This window comes from Mus musculus, chromosome 5, assembly GCF_000001635.26.
Source record: "Mus musculus strain C57BL/6J chromosome 5, GRCm38.p6 C57BL/6J".
Lineage (NCBI taxonomy): Eukaryota > Metazoa > Chordata > Mammalia > Rodentia > Muridae > Mus > Mus musculus.
The window spans coordinates 13,802,899-13,825,957 of NC_000071.6; the positions used below are offsets into that span (position 1 = coordinate 13,802,899).

The window sequence follows — 23,059 nt, forward strand, 5'->3', positions numbered from 1 at the left end:
GTTAGGCTTTTACTGCTGTGAATAGAAACCATGACCAAGGCAAATCTTATAAACGACAATGTGTAATTGGGGCTACTTACAGCTCCAGAGCTTCAATCAAGTATCATCAAGGCTGCAACATGTCACCATCCAGGCAGGCATAGTGTAGGCAGAGCTGAGAGTTCTGCATCTTAATCCGAAGGCTGCTAGCAGAATCAGAGCCTCCAGGGAGCAAGAGCTAGGATATTAAAGCCTGCAGCCACAATGATACACCTATTCCAAAAAGGCCACAAGTCCAAATAGCACCACTCTCCCTAGGTACAAAAGAGAAAATAGACACCAGTACACAGCACATTCATAATTCTGCACATATTAATATTAATTATACACAATGTAATAATCTTTTGTGTAACATTCAAGTTGATATCATAATATTTTGTTGTACTTTGTTAAAAGTACAATAAAATTATTTTTAAAGGGTAGCTATTGAATCATTTAGATCAATGTTGAATTTTTATTACTTGAAAATTCCATATATATATATATATATATATATATATATATATATAATATTGAGATTAAATCAACTAACTTTTCCTCTACTCCAGTTCCTCCCCTATGTTACTTTTATTTTTTTCCTCTCCCCTTCTTGTGCTCCATCAAAACAAATGAAAAATCAAGGAAAACACACTGTCAGGATATGCATAGGTTCAAAGCCAGCTGCTTTGAGTATGGATAGTCTCTTAGGGGTTACACCCTTATTAAAGTTAATCATTGAGTCCTAGAATATATCAGTTGTCAATAGCTTCTCAGTCAATGGTGGAAATTCATGATCCCTCCATGCTGGGATTTTGACTAATTTGCTTTTTTGAAGATAAAAGTTGCTTTTGTTTTTGTTTTTGATTTTGTTTTTGTTTTTCCCAGAAAGCAGACAGGAAAGTAGTCTCTTCCATAGATACTGCAAACAGATTACTTCAGGAAACAAATGACTATGTTTGGTAAGGACCGAAAAAACTGTTCTTAGCAAAGTGAGGGAGCATCCAAAGTTCTTGCAATGAGAATAGATTTAGCACTCTATACAATAGCAACATGTCAAATACATGGATATGCGCCTGACAAAGAAGCTATGTGAATGAAGTCAGTGATAGAGCAAGGACTGTTCCTTACAAATGAGGGAATTGTTGAACTCTCAACAAGATTGAAAATTTGTAACAGGAATGCAATATTTGAAGTAGAGCAAGAAAAATAATTGGCTTAGCTTAAAATGATACTTTCATTGTCCTATGAATACTATAGGCGGGCACTACAGTGCATTAAATTATCCACCTAATCACAAACAATATTTTCTATCAATAAGAGAGTTGCAGATCAGGAAAGAATCAGATATAAACTGTGTTATTGAGTAAGATACTACTTCATCTTATTCAGAAGTATACCATACATGGGTAATGACGTAGCATGAATAGACTGTTTTGTCGCAAACAAAGGCATTTTGGAACCTAGAATATTTGTTATAATGTATTATGTCTTCAGTGGCATGAATAAATACATGAATGACTGAGATGTTGAAAAAGAAAATGTGTCACAGTTAGCATTTTCATAATTATTAATAAAATTGTCATGTCCTTGCCTAACTGGACTTAAAATTATTAACATGTATTTATTTATCCTTCACACTCTGCATTTTTTTATTTTTGTGGGGGGGCGTTAATTTTGTTTTTCAGAGTGAAAGTCTATAACATACTTTCATGAGAATTAATCTTCATAGGTTTGAAAATTACTGCACTTAAATAAATTTTCTCTATCTCACTATATGTAGTGAGAACTTTTCTTCAAATTATTCTGATGAACTCCATTGTAAGGAGTTACCATACATATCATAATATGAATCTTATATAAGGTTTCCTTTTCTTTTCATGGGCTTGTAGATCACAATAGTATATTCCTTGAAATAATTTTTAAAAAAACAATCAAAGTTTAAATTCACCCACCGAAAAATAATAGACCTTCTTAGTTAAGCACAAGAACATAAGCAACAGAAAACAAATTGGCAAAATCAGAACCCAGTTCATCAACCAGAGCAATCCCTGGACACCCAATACATCTATGAAGCAAGACTCAGATCTAAATTGTCTTTCCATGAAGATGATAGAGTATTTAAGAAGGACATAAATAACTCCCTTAAGAAATACAGGAGAACACAGGTAAAAAAAATAGAAGCCACTAAAGAGGAAGCATAAATCCATTAACAAAAAATACAGCCAAATTCAGTCAAACAGGTGAAGGAATTGAACAACACCATCCAGGATCTGAAAATGTAAACAGAAACATTAATGAAATCAAAAAGTGTGAAAGCCCTAGATTAGAAAACCTGGCAAAGAACAGGAATTACAGATGCAAACAATACCAAGAGATTACAAGAGATAGAAGAAAGAATATCAGCTGTTAAAGATGACATAGAAGGTATTGACACAACAGCCAAGGAAAATACCAAGATCAAAAAGCTCTTAACTCAAAACATTCAAGAAATCCAGGATACAATGAAAAGACAGAACCTAGGAATAATAGATACTGAAGAAAGTGAAGATTTCAAACTCAAAGAGCCAGCAAACATCTTCAACAAAGTTACAGATGAAAGCTTCCTTAAACTAAAGTAATAGATGCTCATAAATACACAAAAAGCCTACACAACACCAAACAGATGGGATCAAAAATGAAATTTCCCCACCACATAATAATTAAAACACCAAATGCAAAGGAAAAAGAAAAAATATTGAGAACAGTAAGGGAAAAAGTCAAGAAACATACAAAGGCAGACCTAACAGAATTTCATAAAACTTCTCAGCAGAGACTCTAAAAGCCAGAAGATCCTGGGCAGATCTCAAACAAATCATAGAACAAAATTGCAAGCCAAGTCTATTATGCCCAGCAAAACTCTCAGTTACCATCTTAGGAAATGTCAAGGTTTTCCAAAATGAACAAACAAAAAAAAAAACCACAAAAAATTAAAAAAAACAAATACAAATAAACAAACAAACAAAAAAATTTAAACAGTATCTTTCCACTAATCCACTACTCCAGAAGATAATAGAAGGAAAAGTCCACCATAAGAAGGAATACTACACCCAAGAAAAAGCAAGAAATTAATCTTTTCCAACAAACCCAAAGGAAGGAAATACACAAACATAATTTCCCCTGTAACAACAAAAATAACAGGAAGCAGCAATCGTTGGTCCCTAATAAATCTCAACATCAATGGACTCAATTCCCCAATAAAAAGAAATAGGCAAACAGACAGCATATGTAAACAGGAACCCAGCATTTTGCATCATACAAGAAACACACCTAAGTGTCAAAGACAGTGACAACCTCAAAATAAAAAGCTGGGGGAAAAAAATTTCCAAGCAAATGGTCAGAAGAAACAAGCTGGAGTAGCCATTCTAATAGCAGATAAAATAGACTTTCATCCAAAAGTTATCAAAAAGATGGGGAAGGAAACTACACACTCATCAAATGAAAAGTCTACTAAGATGAACTCTCAATTTTGAACGTCTATGCAGCAAATGCAAGGGCACCCACATTTGTAAAAACAACAACAAAAAAAAATCCATACTAAAGCTCAAAGCATATATTCCACCTCACAGAATAATAGGAGATTTCAACACACTCTCTCCAATGGACAGATCAGGTACACAGAAAATAAACAGAGACATAGTGAAAAGAAAAGGAGTTATTAAGCAAATGAATTTAACAGATATCTATAGAAAATTTCACCCTGAATGTAGTCAGACACAAAGCAAACCTCCACAGATACAAGAATATTGAATTTATACTTTGTATTCTATTGGACCACCATGGACAAAGGCTAGTCTTCAATACCAAAAACAACAACTTACAATGGAAGCTGAACACCTACATACTCAGTGATAACTCAGACAGGGAAGAAATTTAAAAATTAAAGACATCTTAGAATTTAATAAAAATGAAGGTACCACATATCCAACCATATGGGGCACAATGAAAGCAGTGCTAAGAGCAAAATTCATAGCCCTGAGTGCCTCCATAAAGGAATTGGAGAAATGATACACTAGCAGCTCAATAGCTCATCTCAAAGTTCTAGGACAAAAAGAAGAAAATACACCCAAGAGGAGTAGATGGTAGGAAATTATCAAACTCAGGGCTGAAATCAACCAAATAGAAACAAAGAGAACTCTACAAAGAATCAACAAAGCTAGGAGTGGTTCTTTGAGGAAGTCAACAAGATGAATAAAGCCTTAGCCAGACTAACCAGAGGGCACAGATACAATATCCAAATAAACAAAATCAGGAATGAACAAGAAGAAATGACAACATAAACTGGGGAAATTCAAAAAGAAATAATCAGATCCCATACCAAAGAATATATTCACAAAACAGGAAAACCTGAATGAAATGGACGGTTTTTCTAGACAGATACCAGGTACTAAAGTTAAACCAGGATGAGATAAACCATCTAAACATCCCCATAATCGACAAGGAAATAGGAGCAGTTGCTAGAAGTCTCCCAACCAAAAATGTCGAGGACCAGATGGTTTCAGATATTCAAAGGAGATCTAATACTTATACACCTCAAGCTCTTTCATAACACAGAAACAGAAGGAAAATCCACTCAATGCTTTCTCTGAAGCTGCAGTTATACTGATACCTAAACCATAACAAGACCTATCACAGAAAGAAAATTTCAGACCAATTTCCCTTATGAATATCGATGCACATATACTCAATAAAGATCTTGGAAGCCAAGTCCATGAACACATCAAACCTATCAATCAGAGTGATCAAGTAGGCTTCATCCAGGAATGCATTAAGGGGAGAACAGGATGATCATGGTAGATGGAGGTAGAGTGGGAAACTGGGAGGGAAAGTGTAGGGGGAGGAAATAAGGGGGGCAGCATTAGGTATTTGGAAGGGTTGGGAGAGAGGTACTTATGGACAGAAATTCAAACAAAAATATGTAGGGTTTGGGGGCTGAGGAACAGAGGATAGCCTCCTGAGGGTCTCAGACATCAGGGAAACATGAGGCTTCCAAGACGCAAAGGAGATGACTTTAGATGAAATGCTCAGATAAGGGGAGGATAAAACCTGTAGGGACCACCTCCAGTGTATAGGTGTGCTTCTGCCCATCCACACCCCACCCCTACCCCAGCCATTGTCCTCTGTCAAGGGTTGGTTACACCTAACCCTCTCAAAGTTTTTAACCCAGAAATGTTCCTGAGCAAAGGAAGAACGTGACAAGAAATGGGGCAGAGACTGAAGGAAGGGCCATCCAGGGACTGCCCTACCTGGGGATCCATCCTGTCTGCAGTAGCCAAACCAGACACTGTTCCCGTGGTCAAGAGGCACTTGTGGACAGGAATCTCAAGTGACAGTTCTTTGGGAGGTGTGGCCAGCAACTGACAGTTGGAACCAACCATTAGCCTGAGCTCATGGAACTCCTTGGGGGAGCTTGGGGAAAAGCTGGAAGTACAGAGGGGGACTGCAACTCTATTGGAAGAACAAAATCTGCTGGCAGGACCACCCACCCAGTACTCTGAGAGACTAGACCACAAAACCAGGAGTGTATAAGGAGGGATCTATAGCTTCAGATACATTGTCACAGAGGATGGCCTTGCTGAAAGCAATGGGAGGGAAGGCCCTTGGTCGTGGAGAGTTTTGATGTCCTAGTGTAGATAGTTGTTAAAGCAGTAGGGAATCAAAGGGTGAGTTGGTTGAGGAGCACCCTCATCCAGGCAAATGGGAGGAGGAGAGGGCAGATATGGTTTCAGGGTTTGGTGGAGGGGTAACCAAGAAGAAGCATATCATGTGAGATGTAATCGAATGGAATAATTAACAAATTAAACACACACACACACACACACACACACATGCCAGGCATTTCATTTTACAAATGAAGACTCAGGAGCCAGCTCAGACTGTCAGGAAAAGCACCCTACTGACATGGTTTACAATGTGATCAAATATCCTGCAACAGAAGTCAGCAATGTTATATTATCAAGCTCTCTGACAGTGCTCTGGTTGTTTCTAGGCATGTCTGAGTGCATCATCATGGGCATACAAGGATCCCAAGGACATCAGAACTGGGCTTTTGAACCTGTTGCACATGGCCAATAGCGACCTAAAAAGCACCAAGGAGACAACTGATCCTTATCACAAGGGATAAATACCTCATCCCTCTTGTAACATAATTTACTGCAAGATGTCACCATTCCCGACCTTGGCTCATTGTCTTATGTGCTGCTGAAAGGAAGGGTTCGTGTCCACGGTTCACTCAACAAACCACAGAAACACTGAACTCAGTTAAACAATGTTCCACAAAGCTCTATATAGGACCCATTCAATTCAGAGTCACTATGCACTGTTATATCTAAAATGGCCTGATCAGAACTGATCACTTCATATGGGCTCCTTTTGGTTTTCTTTTGTTTTTGGTTTTTGTTTTTTTTTTTGTTTGTTTGTTTGTTTTGTTTTGTTTTGTTTTTGTTTTGTTTTGGTTTTCTTTATGAGTTAACAAAGATAGATGTTTGGGGCTATGGCTCAGCAAGCAGTACCTCAGCATATTCAAACTGGTATGATTTCTCAGTAGTTTTTAGTGGCTCATTTGCTGATTGAAGAAATTTTAAGGTAGGATGAGACATTTCTGAGAGGGGTTTGGAAAAGAAACACTCAGTTAGATACATAGGAATTACTTAGGCATTGCCAATCAAGACTGGACAAACCCTGGCTTTGGAAGGAGGATGTGCTCATTGGCTGTGTCCCAGGAAAGTCCCCAGGAAAGGTTATCTGTTTGTGGAACATTGTAAGATTAACAAATGTCATTCAGAACACAACATGATGTGATCACCATTACCTTGCTCTTAGTCAAGTTATTTTTCTATGTCAGTGATTGGCAGGCATATTAGAGCAACAATCTGAAATAGGGGCTGGACAGAGAAAAAATGGCTGTAGCTATACTGGCAGGTATACGCCTCAGCTTCCTGTCAGTACAGGGATAACATTAGCAGGGAGTCAAAGGCTGTAGCCTGTGACATCAGCAATCCGTGAGAGTTCTTGGCATCTCCTGTGATGTCACCAGTGTTGTAGCAACAAGCTCACTTAGGATTCTCACTCAGTGTCTAGCCACTAGGTTGGTGGACATGTTTGCTCGACTCTGCAATCTTTTGGGGAGAGCCAGTGTGGATGGGAGAGAGACCAGAGAGAGGAGGAAGGATGGTGGCCTTCCATCTGAGAGTAATGAAGGACGAAGGAGGTGGACTTGGAGAATATGCAGTAAGTCCTGGGAAGTGGATGTTGAGCTCCCTGGAAGGGGTGGCCTCAGATGGCCATTCTAATAATGGGGATCAGGAACCGGAGTCTTTGGGTAGCATAAGAATTTCCATAATTATCAAAATTCTTGAACATCAAGGATTTCAGAACATTACTTTCTCAATCCCCTAAGCAGGAGTTGGCAAGGCCAAAACTGTTATTCTAAGAACTCCAAGTATTTACATTCACTGAGTATTGTGTGTATTACATGGGGACAAAATGAGACCATCAGGAGTAACAGATTGTCTAACCTATGCCCTTTTAGGGAAGGGCATGACTGTATTTCACTCTTAGGGTGCTTTTGCTTCAGTGGCTATTTGGGAGTAGTATGAGGGAGAGAATTGTGCTCCAGGCCACAAACTCATGTTCTCAGAAAGACTCTGACATCCTGTCCATGACAGTTCCCACTTTTCTTTCTTTATCACCAGATGTGACTGGCAAGTATTTCTGTACTGTAACCACAGACCTGTCAGAGTGGATACAGCCAGACAGAGATGGGATCCTATTACTACTTCTTGGTTGTTTGGTGTTTCAGTAGGGGGAATTGATAGTATTTTGACCATGTTCTCGAACTGCATGACTTTTGAAGCCCACATCCTGGGCCTAGCATAACTAAAATACTTGAGAATTGTGATTCATCCATCTGAGTTGTGAAACCACGGGACTGTTGGCTCTGAAGCCAAATTACACTCTGTTCAATTGATAATCATCCTGAGAAAGCTGTCTCTCTGGTAATAATAAGCTTGTTTAGGGAGACATCTCTCTGGTAATAATAAGCATGTTTAGGGAGACAGAGGAAACACCTGGCTGTTTACATCTCCTGGTCTCTCTAGAGTACTGGTAGAACTGAGACCCACTGTGGAGGCGTCTCAAGCCCAGAACAAACTCTTTCTGGTGTCAGTAGTTTCCAGGCATGGTCTCTCTCTTGGTGGTCTGCTTACACTCCTTGAATTCTCACATGAAAGTATTTTTGTATTCTTCTACCTAAAGGGGCTCGAAGACACACATCATCCAGTGCACCTGAACTAAGTAAGAAGGAGTTCAAAAAGGAAAAAGAGAGGCTGACCACAGAGCTGCACCTCATTACCCAGAAGAGAAATGAGCAGAGAGATCGCCTGATCTCTTTCCAAGAGGGATCCATGAAAAAGAGGTATGCATTACTCCAAACCCTGTGGTGTCAGTCTGGGGTCTTCAATGTCAGCCTCATCTTATCCTTTGAAGGATTTGGGTTCTATACAGCTGTACCACCAGATCTTTCTATGCCCAACCTCATAGCCATGAATGCTTCATAGTGGAGTGGCAGAACCTGAAGCTTGGTCAGAAGGGAGATGAGAAATGGACTCTTCTGCTGCTTCCTCCAGTAGAAAAGGACTTGTATTCTGAGTGAAGAATTCAGGAATAGAGGCAGTGGACAGTGAGTTCCCAGCATGCTCTTGGAATGCACTTGTAAGGATGTGGCTTTGTGAGATCCTAGGTGATGTGAGATTATGGTGAGTGTTTATACATGCCTGGCAGGTGACTGAGTGCTTGGAAGCTCCTCGTAGTATCTAGAGGGGCCTGGTCCCACATTTTCCTTCTCAATGCATGTCTAGAAGGCCTGAGGCTCATTCCTGTTCCTCTTTGTCTGTTGCCTTATACTGCAAGACAGTAATGTTGCATACATTTCTTTTGCATCTCATTGTGCTGTTTCTGTCTCTGTCTCTCATTCTTTGACTGTTTCCTTTTCTCCTCCATGTGTGTGTGTGTGTGTGTGTGTGTTTGTGTGTGTGTTCAAGTCTGTGAGTCTGTGTGTGTGCACATGTACCTACACATGCATGAGTATTGTATGTTTAATTTTCCCTCCAAACTTGGAAACCTATGGGGTCTGTGTTTTGGTTTGAGGATTTATCTTAATAACAATGTCAAGCTGATGTTAGTGCTGAAGTCTCAGAGCCTCCACTTTATTCAACACTGTTCTTTGCCTAAGTGGTCACAATTGTCCATACACTTGTATCCCTTGGGCATGTTATAAAGCTGTGGAGATGTCATGATCCTGATGTCTACAGTATTATGTGTAAGGTCTGTTTCTCTATTATAAGTTATTCCGGATTTACCACCCCAGTTGTGAAAACAGGAAAAATGTAATCACAGGTTTCTGGTGGGCAAAGACCTGGGGCCTAGGCTCTTGAGAGCAGAGCTGGTTAGACTGCTACATCCAACCCTACTGCGTGAACACAGGGAGCCAGGGAACCCTCCATCTTGATGCTTAGCTTCTGCTGTCCTGGACCAGGATAACAAATATTCAAAGCTGAAGATCATCCCACTATATAGAATCCAGAATGTGCTTTCCATGGCTGGGGTAGTCCAGCACTCAGCCTGAGAAATGTGTTCCTAAAAGCCCATGTTCATGGAGTTCTGTCTTCCTAGGACCAGGCCCTTCCAGAAGATAAATCCATTCTGTGAACAACTGTCATTAAAGAAGAACCAGCTCATGTCCTCTGTGAACAACTTAGAGCTGGAGATAATTGAGTTACAAGAGAACATCCGTGAGCTCAAGAAGGAGATAAACTTCTATTCGTAAGTACCAGTTAGCAAGCCAATCAACAGTGGAATGGCAATTTCTGCCTTCCTTGGTTTCTGGACTGGAGAGTCTGCAGTTCTGGTTCTACCCCATCTGCTTTTAGCCATCAGTGTGCCTTGGGATAATAGACTCAGTTTTCATAAATCTGTAAGAGACTATTACCCCTCCCAGCATTGTCCAGGCATCGTTAAAAGCCTCAATAGAAGAGTGAATGTGCATGGTTATTATGCATTACTGAGAGCCTGGTTCTCAGGCCGTGTTTTAGAGAGCTGAGTGTGACATAACACAAGGATAGAACGGCCTCCCTTTGGTTCTGCTGATCTACTCTGATGGTATTTGCACCCTACTAATTGATGTTGCCTTAATGCATTGGGCGGTCAATGATCGATGGAGATCCCTCTTTCTTTTGGAGAGACATGGACCCTTATTGGTGTTAATGCTGCAGCAATACTTTCTTCTTCCCTGAAATGGCTGTTTGCTGTTTGTGCAGCTGTCATGGATTTATTGAGATGGTTTGTATTAGGTCTTCATGGCAACCAGGGTCCTGGTGGGGTTATTGGGCCTATACATAAGAAGGAGAGGAGGAGGCTGCAGGATCTTACTATGCAGAGGTTTGTTTTTCCAGAAACCTACATAGCCAGCTCATGGTGGAGAAGAATCTTACTAAGATGTCCGTCACACAGAAGGGGGAGAGCGAGAAAGTACAGATTGATTGGGCTCTCATTGAGAAATATTTGGTTGACGTGAACCTGAGTGGTAAAGACAAACAGGAGCAGACCAGCAACCATGAGACCCAACAACTTCAGGTAGGGACAAGCAGCTCACTCAAGCTAATGATGTCTGACACCATTTGCCCCATTGGATTCATTTTTGCTTGCCCCTACCACCTTTCTAATCGACACTCCCAACTAGCCACCCACCTCATGGAATTTAGTTGTTTATTGCTCTTTTTATACACACATATTCTGGGAAGTTAGCCTCTTGTGAGAAACTAAATCATTGGCAAGTGTACCTGCTGCTCTGCTTTAATCTGAAGTCTAGAAAGGGTGACAGATGAATAACATGCCACATTTCTGCATGTGTTCATGATAAGTGGGATGGTATGCAGAGTTTTGAGGAGCATCTAGGTCCTGGGACAGAGGTCATGCAAGGGTCATGTGACTTGAGGCAGAAAAACCTTCCAGGGTTAAAATGGAAATGCAAATATCAAATGAATGCTTCTCATGGTCATTAATCTGGGTGGGCAGGTGGGCTTCTCCTTTCTTCTTGCAATCCAATGAGGTCTCTTCCTATTGCCCAATTCTTGGTTTGCAAGCATAGAAGTCTGAGTGACAGCTTGCCTGTCCATGTGTTTTTGAGTGTTGTTTGACATTTTGCCCTGCATGTATAGAACAGCAATGGTTTCAGTTAATAGATCAGTGTTAACTGTCCTGTTGAGGTAGTGGGAAACAGCAGTCTGACAGCTGACATTTAGGTCTCCACCAAGCCTGTGTCTTAAGAACTGCCTTCCTCTCCTAGGACTCAGAGACTCCAGCAAGAGCTGAAATGTCCACATCCCACGAAGAGAGCCTCCTGCACAATGAGTTTCCGCCTCAGGAGCCCCCTGCTGAACTCCATGCCCAATATCCACAGTCTACCTTGGATTAATCTTATTTCATTCAGTACAATTACGCAGTGTGAATAGGAGGAAGACAGTGAGCCAGCTGATTCAGGTGTTGTTCCCTTTCCTGTTCTGGCAACACCCCTTGAGTGAGGACTGAGGTGACTGCCCCTCCAACAGCAGTCCAAGAGGAGATACAGGCTGTAGGTCTGTACTTCTTAATATGCAGTGAAAGGGTGCTGATGGACAATAATTTTCTGTTAAGGTTTGGTTAAAGTTTTGCTCTTTATTGTTTTATTCTCTTTTTAGGTTTCGATGAAGTTTTATGTTCTTGTTTAGTTTTCATGTTTGGATTTTTCTTTTATTTCTTTTTAGTAATTGTACTTTTAAAGCTTGTTTATTGTATTTCTTATAAATAAAAATTGATTTACAACTCTTGACTCTTAAGACCCTCTTCCTTATTCAGGTTTCCTCTCCCCTCCTGCAAACCTAGAACCCACAGATGGATCTCTAAGTGTCAGGCAGCCTGGGCTACAGAGTGAAGTCAATGTCACCAAGGGTTATACAAGAAGATGGTCTCTTGTGGGTAATGTGGCTTACCCCATGGAAACACACTTTATGATGCAATCAGTTCCAGACTGTAACCATGCTGATATGTATTCTCCTACACCAAAAATATAGGACTCTTTAACACACATTCTTGACTGACACTGTGGACCAGATATTGATTAATATACAGTCATTGCTCCTATGCTGCTGAGGAAATAAAAACATTCCCAAAGGAATAAGAAATAAATCAGGAAGGACAGAGCCATGTGCCTCAGTTTTGTTTGCACTATAGCATCAGTGACAATCACACAATAGAGATAATGGCTTTCTAAGTCAGGCTTTGAAATATCATTTGGTAGATGATGTTGTTCTCGAACATACATTTGCTGTGGTTTTTTGGTTTGATTGTTTTGTTTTTGTGCTGCTAAAGATATTGTTATTTACGTGAATGTTTGTTTTTCCTACTGTATGTCTGCAGCCCTTCCTGAGTGTAGTAAACTCAGAGGCCAGAAGAAGGAATAATAACCCCTGTTTTACATGACTGTTAGGACCCATGTGGGTCTTTTGAGAGAGCAGTAGATTCCCTAACCTGTGAGGCATCCCCACACCTTCTGCAGGTGCCATTTGTCCTTCTAGTGCATGTGCTATATTAGGTGGACTGGATCACCTCCAAGTAAGTGGAGAAATCTCAGGAGATGTGTAGGTGCAGGTGCTTGAGCTGTGCATGCTCATTCTCCTAGGCTGCCTGGCATGTATGCAGGGCTCTGGTGTTACCACTGCTCACTGTGTACTCAGGATCATACCCCAGCATCCCTTATTTTCAATTTTAGAGCAGATCTTTTACCTCTAATCTAGGATGACCATGTAGATCATGCGTATCCTTAAAATTCAGAATTGAGTCTGGCCTCCTGTAGGCTGTGTTGGGCTGATGACACCTTCTTAGTAAGAACAAAAGTATCAACATGAGCAATGTGGGGAGGAAGCTCAAGAGCAGCCACAGTGAATGGAGCCTGCAGCTGTGGCCACATGTTTCTGGTGGAGAGCATGTCTGTGCAAGTGGGGAACCTGGGAGACACAGATGCAGCTGACCTTTTTCCATAACATATCTGGGAATATATTGAGAAAGGGCTTCTTCAAGATGACTGCTGTCCAATTAATGGAATAGAAATAATTAATTGAGACTGGAGATTAGTCAGAGCATTATAGTGTGGAGGAAGTAATCTACAAAGAGTATTGACACACCAGAACATTTAAAATCTCAGCAGAGTATCAGGAGAGAGGCTTTGGTTACTCTCTTCCTTATTTCTGATTTTTATGAACTGACAGAGAAGTTAATAAGCAGTGTGTAAACTAAAAGGGGGCCTTGGTGAAGAGAGAGAGGAAAGACCCAAATCCAACCAGAGTCCCACCAATGCTCTGGTCAGATGGACATGGGAGGGCTGCCAGCCTCTTTCCACTCAGCCCCAGGTGGCCATCCAAGCCTCTGACTAACTCTTTGTTGGGTTGTCAATGGGCAGCCCAACCTGGGAGCCCTGTGGCTACTCTCAAAAGCCCTGGGGTTATGGGAGAGAGGGATGAGGAAAGAGAGGTTCCCAGTCTATTGAGAGTGAGTGTAGCCTTGATGAACAGAGACAATCTATGATTTTAGAGCTTTATTATAGAAAGGCATGGGAAAGAGAGAGGGAGAGGGGGAAGGCTAGAGTTAGAGAGTAAGAGGGAGAGAGTGACATGAGAGGGGAGGAGAAGACAAAGAGTGAGGAGAGAGGATGAGAGTAAGAAGAGAGAGATAAGAGAGTGAGGTGGAGCCAAACAGCCACCCTTATATTCATTCTTTACTGTTGCTAGGTAACTGGGGAGGAGTTTAGACTGAAGGTAAGAAGCTTGGAAAATTGCCTACTTTACTTCCAGCCATGCTTCCCATGTGGGTGCTGTGGGAGGCGGTAACTTAGGCAGGAGCCAGAGTTCCAGGAGCAAGAGGGAATGCCTACCATGTCATGTAGGTGAATTATCACCACAGGGTCCTGGAGTTCAGACCTCAGCTTGACTGGAGACCAGCCTTTCTGTGCATAGCCCAATGCCCTACAAATTATCTCTTAGTGAGAAACTGGAAAGGTCACTGATGCAGTATTGGACACAACAAATATTTTCCACTTAACTTTCTAAGAGTTATTTATTACCTGAGAAATTTGCTTCATAGTAAAAAGATAATTACATGTTTTGTTGAAATGGATTTATGAACAGGACATTCCCTTTCCTTCTATATATAATTGCCATAATTTTCAGATAATTATTTAAAACTCAAGGTTGTGTTACTACACATGAAAGTCTTCTCTTTGTTTATTTTTCAGATTATAATTTATCACATTTGTCACTTCTCTTTTATCTTTCTAAAGCTTCCAGTATATTTCTCCCCACTTCTTAAAATTCATGGCCCCTTTTTAAAAAGCAAAGCAATAGGCGACTAGATCTGCCCTGGCTTATTGAGGTAATTTTTAGTGCTTTGTTTTCAGATTTATTAAATATTGATAAGGTGCTAATTGGTTTAGAATATGAGTTCATAAAAAAGATAAAATAGTGAAATCAATATTACCCACTAGTTCAAAGCCATAGCAAAAAAATGACATCAAAACGGGACATTTCTGTCTTCACAAAACAGAACGCTCTCCAGGGAACATCTGTCCTCATTCACACCGTACCTTCTCCGAATTTCCCCAAGGAGCTAACTTCACAATTAACATTTTAAGATGCATAGAAGAAATTGCTATTTTCATGTCAAGTCTGGGCTCACTCGTGGAGGCCATAGCAGGCCTGTGTATTTACATAAACTTCTGCTTGAAAAAGTAATGTTTCTCCCACTTGCATCAAAGGAGCTACTTTTGCAGGAGACAGACCTATACATATACATACCATTGGTCAAATGCAGAGAAAAACTGAACAGAATTTCAATTCCCAAGAAATATGTCAACAACACAATCCTTACACCTAAGATTTTGGTAAACATTGAGGAAATGAAGAAAAGATTGTGGTATACAGAAAACCAGGAAATCTGTAAAGTTATGTCTCATAGAAATGACAGAGAAGCATCACCCTTAATGTCCGAATGAGAATGCTACTTAAATAAGGCCCAAAGAAGGACAACAGGAATAGTCATGCTAATATAAAAGCAGAGAATATCTTGGGGTCCCACTAGTTAGACAAAGAACGTCAGGCAACTAAGAAATACTGAGAGTGAGAGAAATCGTTTTTGCCCGGGGATGAATCCCCAGTTTGGTCATCCAACACCAAGTAGTCAACCTTAAAAGTATATACATACAAGCAACACTGAAAGGACTCAGAAGGGTATATAGATACACACACACACACACACACACACACACACACACACACACTCACACACACACACACACATATATACATATATATACACATATATATATACACACATATATATGTATATATATAATCTTTATAACTACATCCCTCTATATATGTTTATGCATATGTGCTTGTGCATGTATGTATTTTTGTGTCTATTAATAATAGTTGAAGAAAGAGGGGTCATGAATTTGTGAGGAAGCTAAGAATTAGAAGACATGAATGAAAAGAGGGAAATTGCATCATTATATTTTATTTTTTAAAAAAGGTGAATTAAAACATTATGTTCCAAAGCATGTTTTATCTTTATTTTTGTGGATTAGATATCTCATGTCCTAGGAATGCAAGGTGTGGGTTGTTTACTCATAGTACTGATTACTTTGTATGTAATATGCTTAAATGTATAATTTATTGAAAAAAGCAATTTTAATCAATAGCCTATTCCTGTCTCATACATTTACTCCTACTAATAGCAACCAGTTATAAATTGTTGTATACATATGCATCTATATTCTATAGTCTACATATAATAGAATGTCCTATCAATGTTTGCATAGGCATAGTTTATGTTGTTTACACAAGAATATACCTAACTGCTCGTTCAGAATGTACTCTCACTGCTAAGAAGGGCATGGTACTGGTAAAGTTGCTTCCAAAAATTCCTTTCACCAATGAGAAAAACAGAGGGATCCTAACAGAATTTAGTATCATCTTTTTTTTTTCTTTTATCCCAAATTTCAGCTGGTGTTACAGTAGGCAAATCAGCTAATTAAAGTTAATCAATCAGTTGATTATTTTAATGCCCAAATGAAAGCACTAACAGTCTGTTACCAGCTGTCACTCTAACATTTAGAGTTTATGGAATTATTGTATCTGATGGAAAAGGAAATGAGAAATGTGCAATAATTGCTGTCAGTTCTGTGCAATCCAAGGCTGAGCTTTGCATTCCAGTCTTTGAACCCTAAGATATCAAATGGTACAGAGACCTAGATTCATCCTTTTGTAGAAAAGGCAGCCTTGAGTAAAGCATGAAAGTGGGTTAATTAGCTCAGCAGGAGCACACAACACTGAACACCTTGTAGCTCTGCCTTCTGCCAATCAGTATGTCACTAACAATATCAACTATCTATAATTGGTAAATTGTGTCCAAAGCTATTGTAATCCTTCTCAAAAAGATAGGAATTTTATTTTTCTTTTGTCACAAAACCCAGTTTTTCTTAAAAGTTTTCTTTCTTTATTCTTTTCTTCTCCCGTAATTAAATGCAGAGCCTTATGTACTGACAGAAGTAGGGGTACTCCTTCTAAGAGGGTTACTTTAAAATTGTTATTTATCTTATTCTCAGTTCATGCCTGAGCACCTGAATCCTTTTACTCACCTGAAAAAAGAAACAGTTTCTTATGCTATGCTTTACCCACTTAGGACATTACATTTGAGTCTATTTCCTATGTATGACTTTTCTAAAACCACAAGCATAACTCTATTTGAATATTCCATTGATGTCATGGACCAATGAACATAAATATCTAATTTATTCAGGCAGTAGAATTTCAAGAATTAATGTTCAACTTCTGTGTAGAAAGAGACTTACGTAGTTTAAATAGGACAATGTGTAATATAGATTTTAAGGAGTTTCCAACTTTTAAATGTTTAATGTATAGAGAAATTTTAATCCAAAACATGGCTGCTCTGGGGAGGAATCATATTCAAATATATGATCTATTGGGAATGCAGCCACACCCTGGATTACAGTATGATCTTGCAGAAATACAGACCCTACCTTAGTATACAGCTTTAATCCCAGACAAGGAACGACCTAGTCATGTTTGACATCTACTAGAGTGGCAGGCAAAGTGATTAATCAGAAAGATCTGAGAGAAGAGTCAGAGATAGCATATACCATACTCTCCCAAGAATAGAGAGGCTACTTAAGAGAATAGCGCAGAAATAAGAGGTGACTTAAGAGAGCAATACAGAGTTGAGGTGCAGCTTTACTAGGACAGTGTTACAGGAACAGATTACAAGAGAAGACAGAACAAGCCAGAGAAAAGGAACAAGGCAGACAATTAGAAGCCAATTTAAATCAGGAAGCTTGGAGAGGAGTTTGAGCCAGAAGAGTTTAGTTGAACCAGTCAGCCAGAGTTCAGAAAGAACTAAAAATGGTGAGCTCATTCGGCAGTAAGCCCCCAAGACAATAATTATATCTACCAAATAAAAGTTATATATTCAGTTATATATTTGAAACTAATTTAAATTGAGATAAGAAAATTAAAATTCTTATTATGAAATTAAAAAGTATGAATTGTAGCTATAATGGCATTAAAGGAAATCCATTTTCAAGGGATAGAAAGATGATGCTACAGTTAAATTCACTTCATGCTCTTGAAGCTCTTGCAAGTGGAATCCATTCTCAGCACACATATCAAGTATCTCAAAACTGCTTGTTATTCAAATTCCAAAATAATTGAAACCCCCTGACCTCCATGGGCAACTGCATGCAGGTGGGGCACATAAACGCATGCAGATGTATGCACACATCATATAAGCAAATATTTTCTTTAGAAGTTTTTACTTTGCTGCTGATATGTGCCTGTTCATTTGAAATATTTTTCAGCTACCATATAAGACCCATATCATCCTAGAAAATAATGGGGAAAAACATTTCATAGACCATGGTTTCTTTTCATTACAGAATAATCATCATTGGAAATGCTCCTATTATAGATAACTGGGCAAAAAAAAAAATTGAATCATTACATTTCTTTAAAAAAGTAAACACAGCTTTAGCATAGGTTAATACAAAGTTACAAAAAATTAAACAATGTAGCACTCACTGTTCATTTGGAATGTTAAAGCAAATGAAACAAAGGTCAATTCTGTTTTCTATTGTGGTGCTTAATCTTAGTTGTTACCTTGACTGGATCTGAAATCAAATAAAATGTAACTGCTGTGCAGTACTCTGAGGAATGTTCTTGAGGAGATTGTGTGAAATGCAAAGACTCAACCTAAATATGGTTGACACTGAGATTGGTTGGCCTTCCTATGTCGACCAAAGATCAGTGGCTCTTTAGGAATTTCTGCACCATAATGAGAATGCTGAGAAATGGAGCCTTGTGCATTAAGCAGCTACTGAGTTCTTGGCCTCTCTGGTGTGAGATAATCATTTCCAAATCACATAGTGTAAGGCAATGCCATTGATATGTTTTAATATATATTCATTCTACATTCTCCATTCCTCTAGAGAACCATGACACTGTTCTTAGTCACTTTGCTGTTGTGATAAGATGCCATGACCAAAGTAACTTATAACATAATGTGTTTAAGTTGGGCTTTCAGCTTTAGGGGGTTAAAATCCATGTGGGCAGAGAAAATTCATGATGGCAGGAGCATCCGAGAGCATACGTTTTGATCCACATACACAAAGAAGAGATAAAGAGAGTTAGAGACAATGAGAATGAGAGAAATAAAGACAGATAAGCAGACAGACAGACAGACAGACACAATGGTGCAAGTCTTTCAAAACCTCAAAGCCCACCCTCAGTGACACATCTCTTCCAACAAGGTCACATCTAATCCTTCTCAAATAGTTACCTTAACTAGAGATAAACTATTTTGAACAAATGAGTCTACAGCTCATTCACATTCAAACTACCACGAAGACTTATATTTCATTAGAGTTTCAGGCAGAGCCAGAATCTATAATATCTCTGTAGAATAATGTATGAGGTTATTAATGAAGTAGCTAATCCCTTTAAAAGTAGCAATTAGTAGAAAAATGGAATGACTATAATTGATTTTAGGGAAATTTTAGTTTGAAATTAATTCCAGTATATTTTTCCCCTTCTTACAAATTATTTTTCAATTTAGATTTTCTGGGAAATCTGAACATTAGTACACTATTCTAAGGTAAGAAATTTTAGTGATGTCCAAACAGTCAGCAACAGTAATGTGATAGCTCAATGTAATGCTCAATGGAATGGAGCATTTTCCAAAGATAATGCCTTAGAAATAAACTAAAGCTTAAAAATTAACACTAGACATGTCAATATTTTGCGACAATATTTACTCTGGGTCATTAAAGCTAGAAATAAACTAATTTAATGAATAAATGAGTTTATATCCAGAACAAATATTTTCCTAATCGTCTGTCATTTTCATAGACACAACTAATACATTACTCCACAATTGTAAAAAAAAAAATAGAAAAAATTAAAGATATTTACTAAATTCGTGATATTTCTTGCTCCTTACATCTTTAATTAAATACACCTGTCATTTTATAAAAGCACACATATACACATCCTGACACAAAATATAATGAACAACAAAATAAAAAATACAATTTAAAAATCTTTCCTAGAAAAGCACATCTCACACATAACTTGTATCTTGTATACATTTTGTATTTTAGCATACTTTTGAAGCTATAATGTATGTAAATATGTGCCCATAGTATACTCTGAATAATGGCAAGAATGTTGTTTTTACACAAGAGGTCTGATGTCGGAAGAATACGTGAGTTCTAAAACATCCTTCTGCCTTACAATCCCTCATAGGAAAACGTGGACTCCAGCCTTTGTTCTACAGCAATATTTGGCAAGATAGACAGATCTTACGACATAAGATAGGAAGACCCCAATTTTCTATATGACAGATATAAATGTCCATATAGAGTAAAATAAATTAAAATGACAGGTACTACAAAATTTGCTGCATGAATGAAATGCTACATGTAAAATGAGAGGATTATTCTTAAAAGTCAGAGAGCAAGATTTGCTAAGCAAAATGACTTTTAAAATGTATGTAAATTATTATACGTCTAAGTAAAAAATACTGTGTGACTTAAGGAACAAATATCTCACAGCCTCAGCTAGGATAGCATGATAATTTCTATATTTGCTGTGAACTTATTTCTCAGGTCCCTAAAAGGCTGAGGAGCATTAAGTGTGCACAGTATAATGCGCAATCACATGTTTTACATATCATTCAAAATTCCTCAAGCTATCTGCTTCAAGTAATTCATAGGAATAAATTCAAAATGTAAATGTCATGTGCAGCCATTACCTTCTTTACGTGGAAATGTGTGTCTTGCTTCCAAAAAAAAGAAAAAAAAAAAAAAAAAGCCAGGGGAAAGCGGGCTGCTGTTTTATTGTTAGCTTGAAGAGCCTTTTGCAAAACTGCTTATTTCCTGAAGTACTTGAGAGGCAGAACATGTGCAATCAAGAAACTAAACACAAAGCAAGCAAATTAAGCATTCCTAGTCACAACTGTGATATTAATTTCACCTACATTACATACACCTTAATGTAATTGAGTTGCTTCCGTTTTTAAAAGGTCATATTAATTTTGTCAACTGCCACTTATAAAGATTGTTTTCCATTTTAAGTTAATGGTGTTTTTCTATAACTCTTGAGAGCGCAGAATAAAATTTAATTAATGGTATCATTACCAATAGGTTTTTTTGTTTTATATATGTGTTTGAAACCAGATTTTAGTTATATTTATTATCACTATTATGTTATACATTTTCTGAAACTTTGTGATGGTATGACTTTAATTTTTTATATCATGTATACTTTTTCCCGTTAATTAATATATTTATTTGCTTTACATTGCAATAGTGGCCCCTCTCTCATCCTAACTCCTCAGTTATCCCATCCCCCATTAAGGGGAACCCTGCTCCCCTCATCCCTGTACTAACCCATCCTGACACATCAAATCATTGCAGGCTCATCCTCTACCACTAATGCCAGACAAGGCTGCCCAGTGAGAGAAACAGGATCCATAAGCAGGAAAAAGAGTCAGGGACAGCCCCAGCACCAGTTGTTGAAGGACTCAAGACCAAGTTGCACATTTGCTACATATATGCAGGGTGGGGGTGGGAAAAAGGTCCAGCCCATATATGCTCTTTGGTTCGAAGTTCAGTCTCTGTGAGCCCCCAATGTCCAGGTTGGTTGACCCTTTTGGTCTTCTTGTGGAGTCCTTCCCCCAACTCTTCTAGAAGGCTCCCCAAGCTCCATCAAATGTTTGGCTCTGGGTCTCAGCATCTGTTTCATTCAGCTGCTAGGGGAAGCCTCTCTGAGAACAGTTATGCTCTGCTCTTGACTGCAAACAAAACAGAATATCATAGTGTCAGGGACTTGCTCATAGGATGGGTCTCAAATTGGGCCAGTCATTGCTTGACCATTCCCTCAGTCTCTACTCCATCTTTTCCTCTATCCCTGAACCAACCCCACAAAACCTTCCACTCAAATTTATTTATTTATTTATTTATTTATTTATTTATTTATAATTCTTCTCCATCATCATCATTTTATATAATTATATAAAAATGAGGGAGATTTGAGTAGGTGGAAAAGTGGGGAGGATCTGAGAGATGTTAGGGGAGGAGAAGATATAATCAGAATTATTGTATTTAAAAAATGGTATTTTCAGCAGGCCTAGGGAGGCTGGAAGAAAAGGCAACCAAGTACCCTCACCCCTAGGGACCACTATGATGGAAGAATGTGTAATGGGGAGATTGGAAAGGTAGAATATGCAGTGGAGATATGAAAGAAAAAGTGAAGCCAACAAGTCCATAAACTATTGAGAAAGGTAGAGATTTGATGGTGGTGAGGAACAGGTAGATATCAGCCATGGTGAGGTCCTGACCTGAGCTGCCATGGAGGGCCCTGTCTGGGTTCATTGTCTTGCTGTATCTGGGCCCAAGTTACCACCAAAGGCCAAGAGGATATGTATGGTCTGTGCTGACACTCAAGACCATGTGGATATCTGAAGGCTGTGACACAAGGGGTGGGAATTATGGGAGAGGTGAATGACATGCTGATCTGAATGACCTACACTGTCACCTGAGGCTATAAGGGTATTCAAGTCCATGTTGTTACTGTGGAACATGTCTGGGTCCATGGTCCTAAGGCAGTTAGGGTCTGTGTAGTGTTGCATGCTCATATTATAACCAATGGTTATGCAGATGTCCCTGGTCTGAACTACCTTCTAAGGCACTGTGCTGAGCTGGCCCCAACCCTTGCCTGGGCAGCATAGTAGAATTGGTCCCTCATAGCAGAGTGGAATATGTGTAGAATATAAGCATGGGAGTGCTGACCCCACCCCTCATCTGCCTTTGGGAGTATGGGCAAGACAGTAATTCCAGCTGGGCAGTGGAAACCCTGTCTCAGAAAACAAAAACAAAACAAAACAAAAACAAACAAATGACAAAAAAAAAAGAAAGAAAGAAAAAGGAAGGAAGGAAAGAAGGAAGGAAGGAAGAAAGGAAGAAAGGAAAAAAGGAAGAAAGGAAGAAAGAAAGAAAGAAATTCCCTTCCCTCCTCCTCAACCCTCTCATTCTGTGGCAGCCTGGTGAGCTGGCCCTGAGATCATGAAAATGAGTTGGCCCTGCCCCTCACAAGCTGCAGTACTCTATAGTACCAGCCCTGCATCCTGCCTAGACAGCTTAGCAGAGCAGACCCTGGTAGTGGAGTGCAAGTGAGCGAACCCAGAGTAGGAAAGCAGGCCTTATAGTGAGATAGTATTAATAGTGCCTTTCCTCCCTTGCCCTTCACTGCCTGCATCAGTGAGGAGAGCTGGCCCTTGGGCTCTGAAAGCAGGAGAGCTAACTCTGTCCCTTGCTGGCTACAGCACTTAGGATATTGGGTTTTGC

General features: G+C 39.1%; 1 protein-coding gene and 1 long non-coding RNA gene across 2 annotated transcripts in view; one reads left to right on the top strand and one right to left on the bottom strand.

Annotated features, from left to right (window-relative positions):
- Positions 1-5,386, bottom strand: part of 4930568A13Rik — a 33,959-nt gene extending 28,573 nt beyond the window's left edge. The window contains exons 1-2 of the long non-coding RNA XR_868279.2: positions 5,301-5,386; positions 81-293 (exon numbers count right to left, since the gene is read on the bottom strand). This is a non-coding gene — a long non-coding RNA (RIKEN cDNA 4930568A13 gene). The remainder of the gene's footprint in view (positions 1-80; positions 294-5,300) is intronic.
- A 1,503-nt stretch (positions 5,387-6,889) lies between these two features.
- Gm6650 (predicted gene 6650) lies at positions 6,890-11,920 on the top strand. Its single transcript, NM_001378268.1, has 5 exons — positions 6,890-7,284; positions 8,311-8,470; positions 9,727-9,876; positions 10,506-10,686; positions 11,399-11,920. The coding sequence occupies exons 1-5, from the start codon at positions 7,152-7,154 to the stop codon at positions 11,525-11,527; spliced, it is 753 nt and encodes a 250-aa protein (NP_001365197.1). The 5' UTR covers positions 6,890-7,151; the 3' UTR covers positions 11,528-11,920.
- Positions 11,921-23,059: the final 11,139 nt, after the last annotated feature.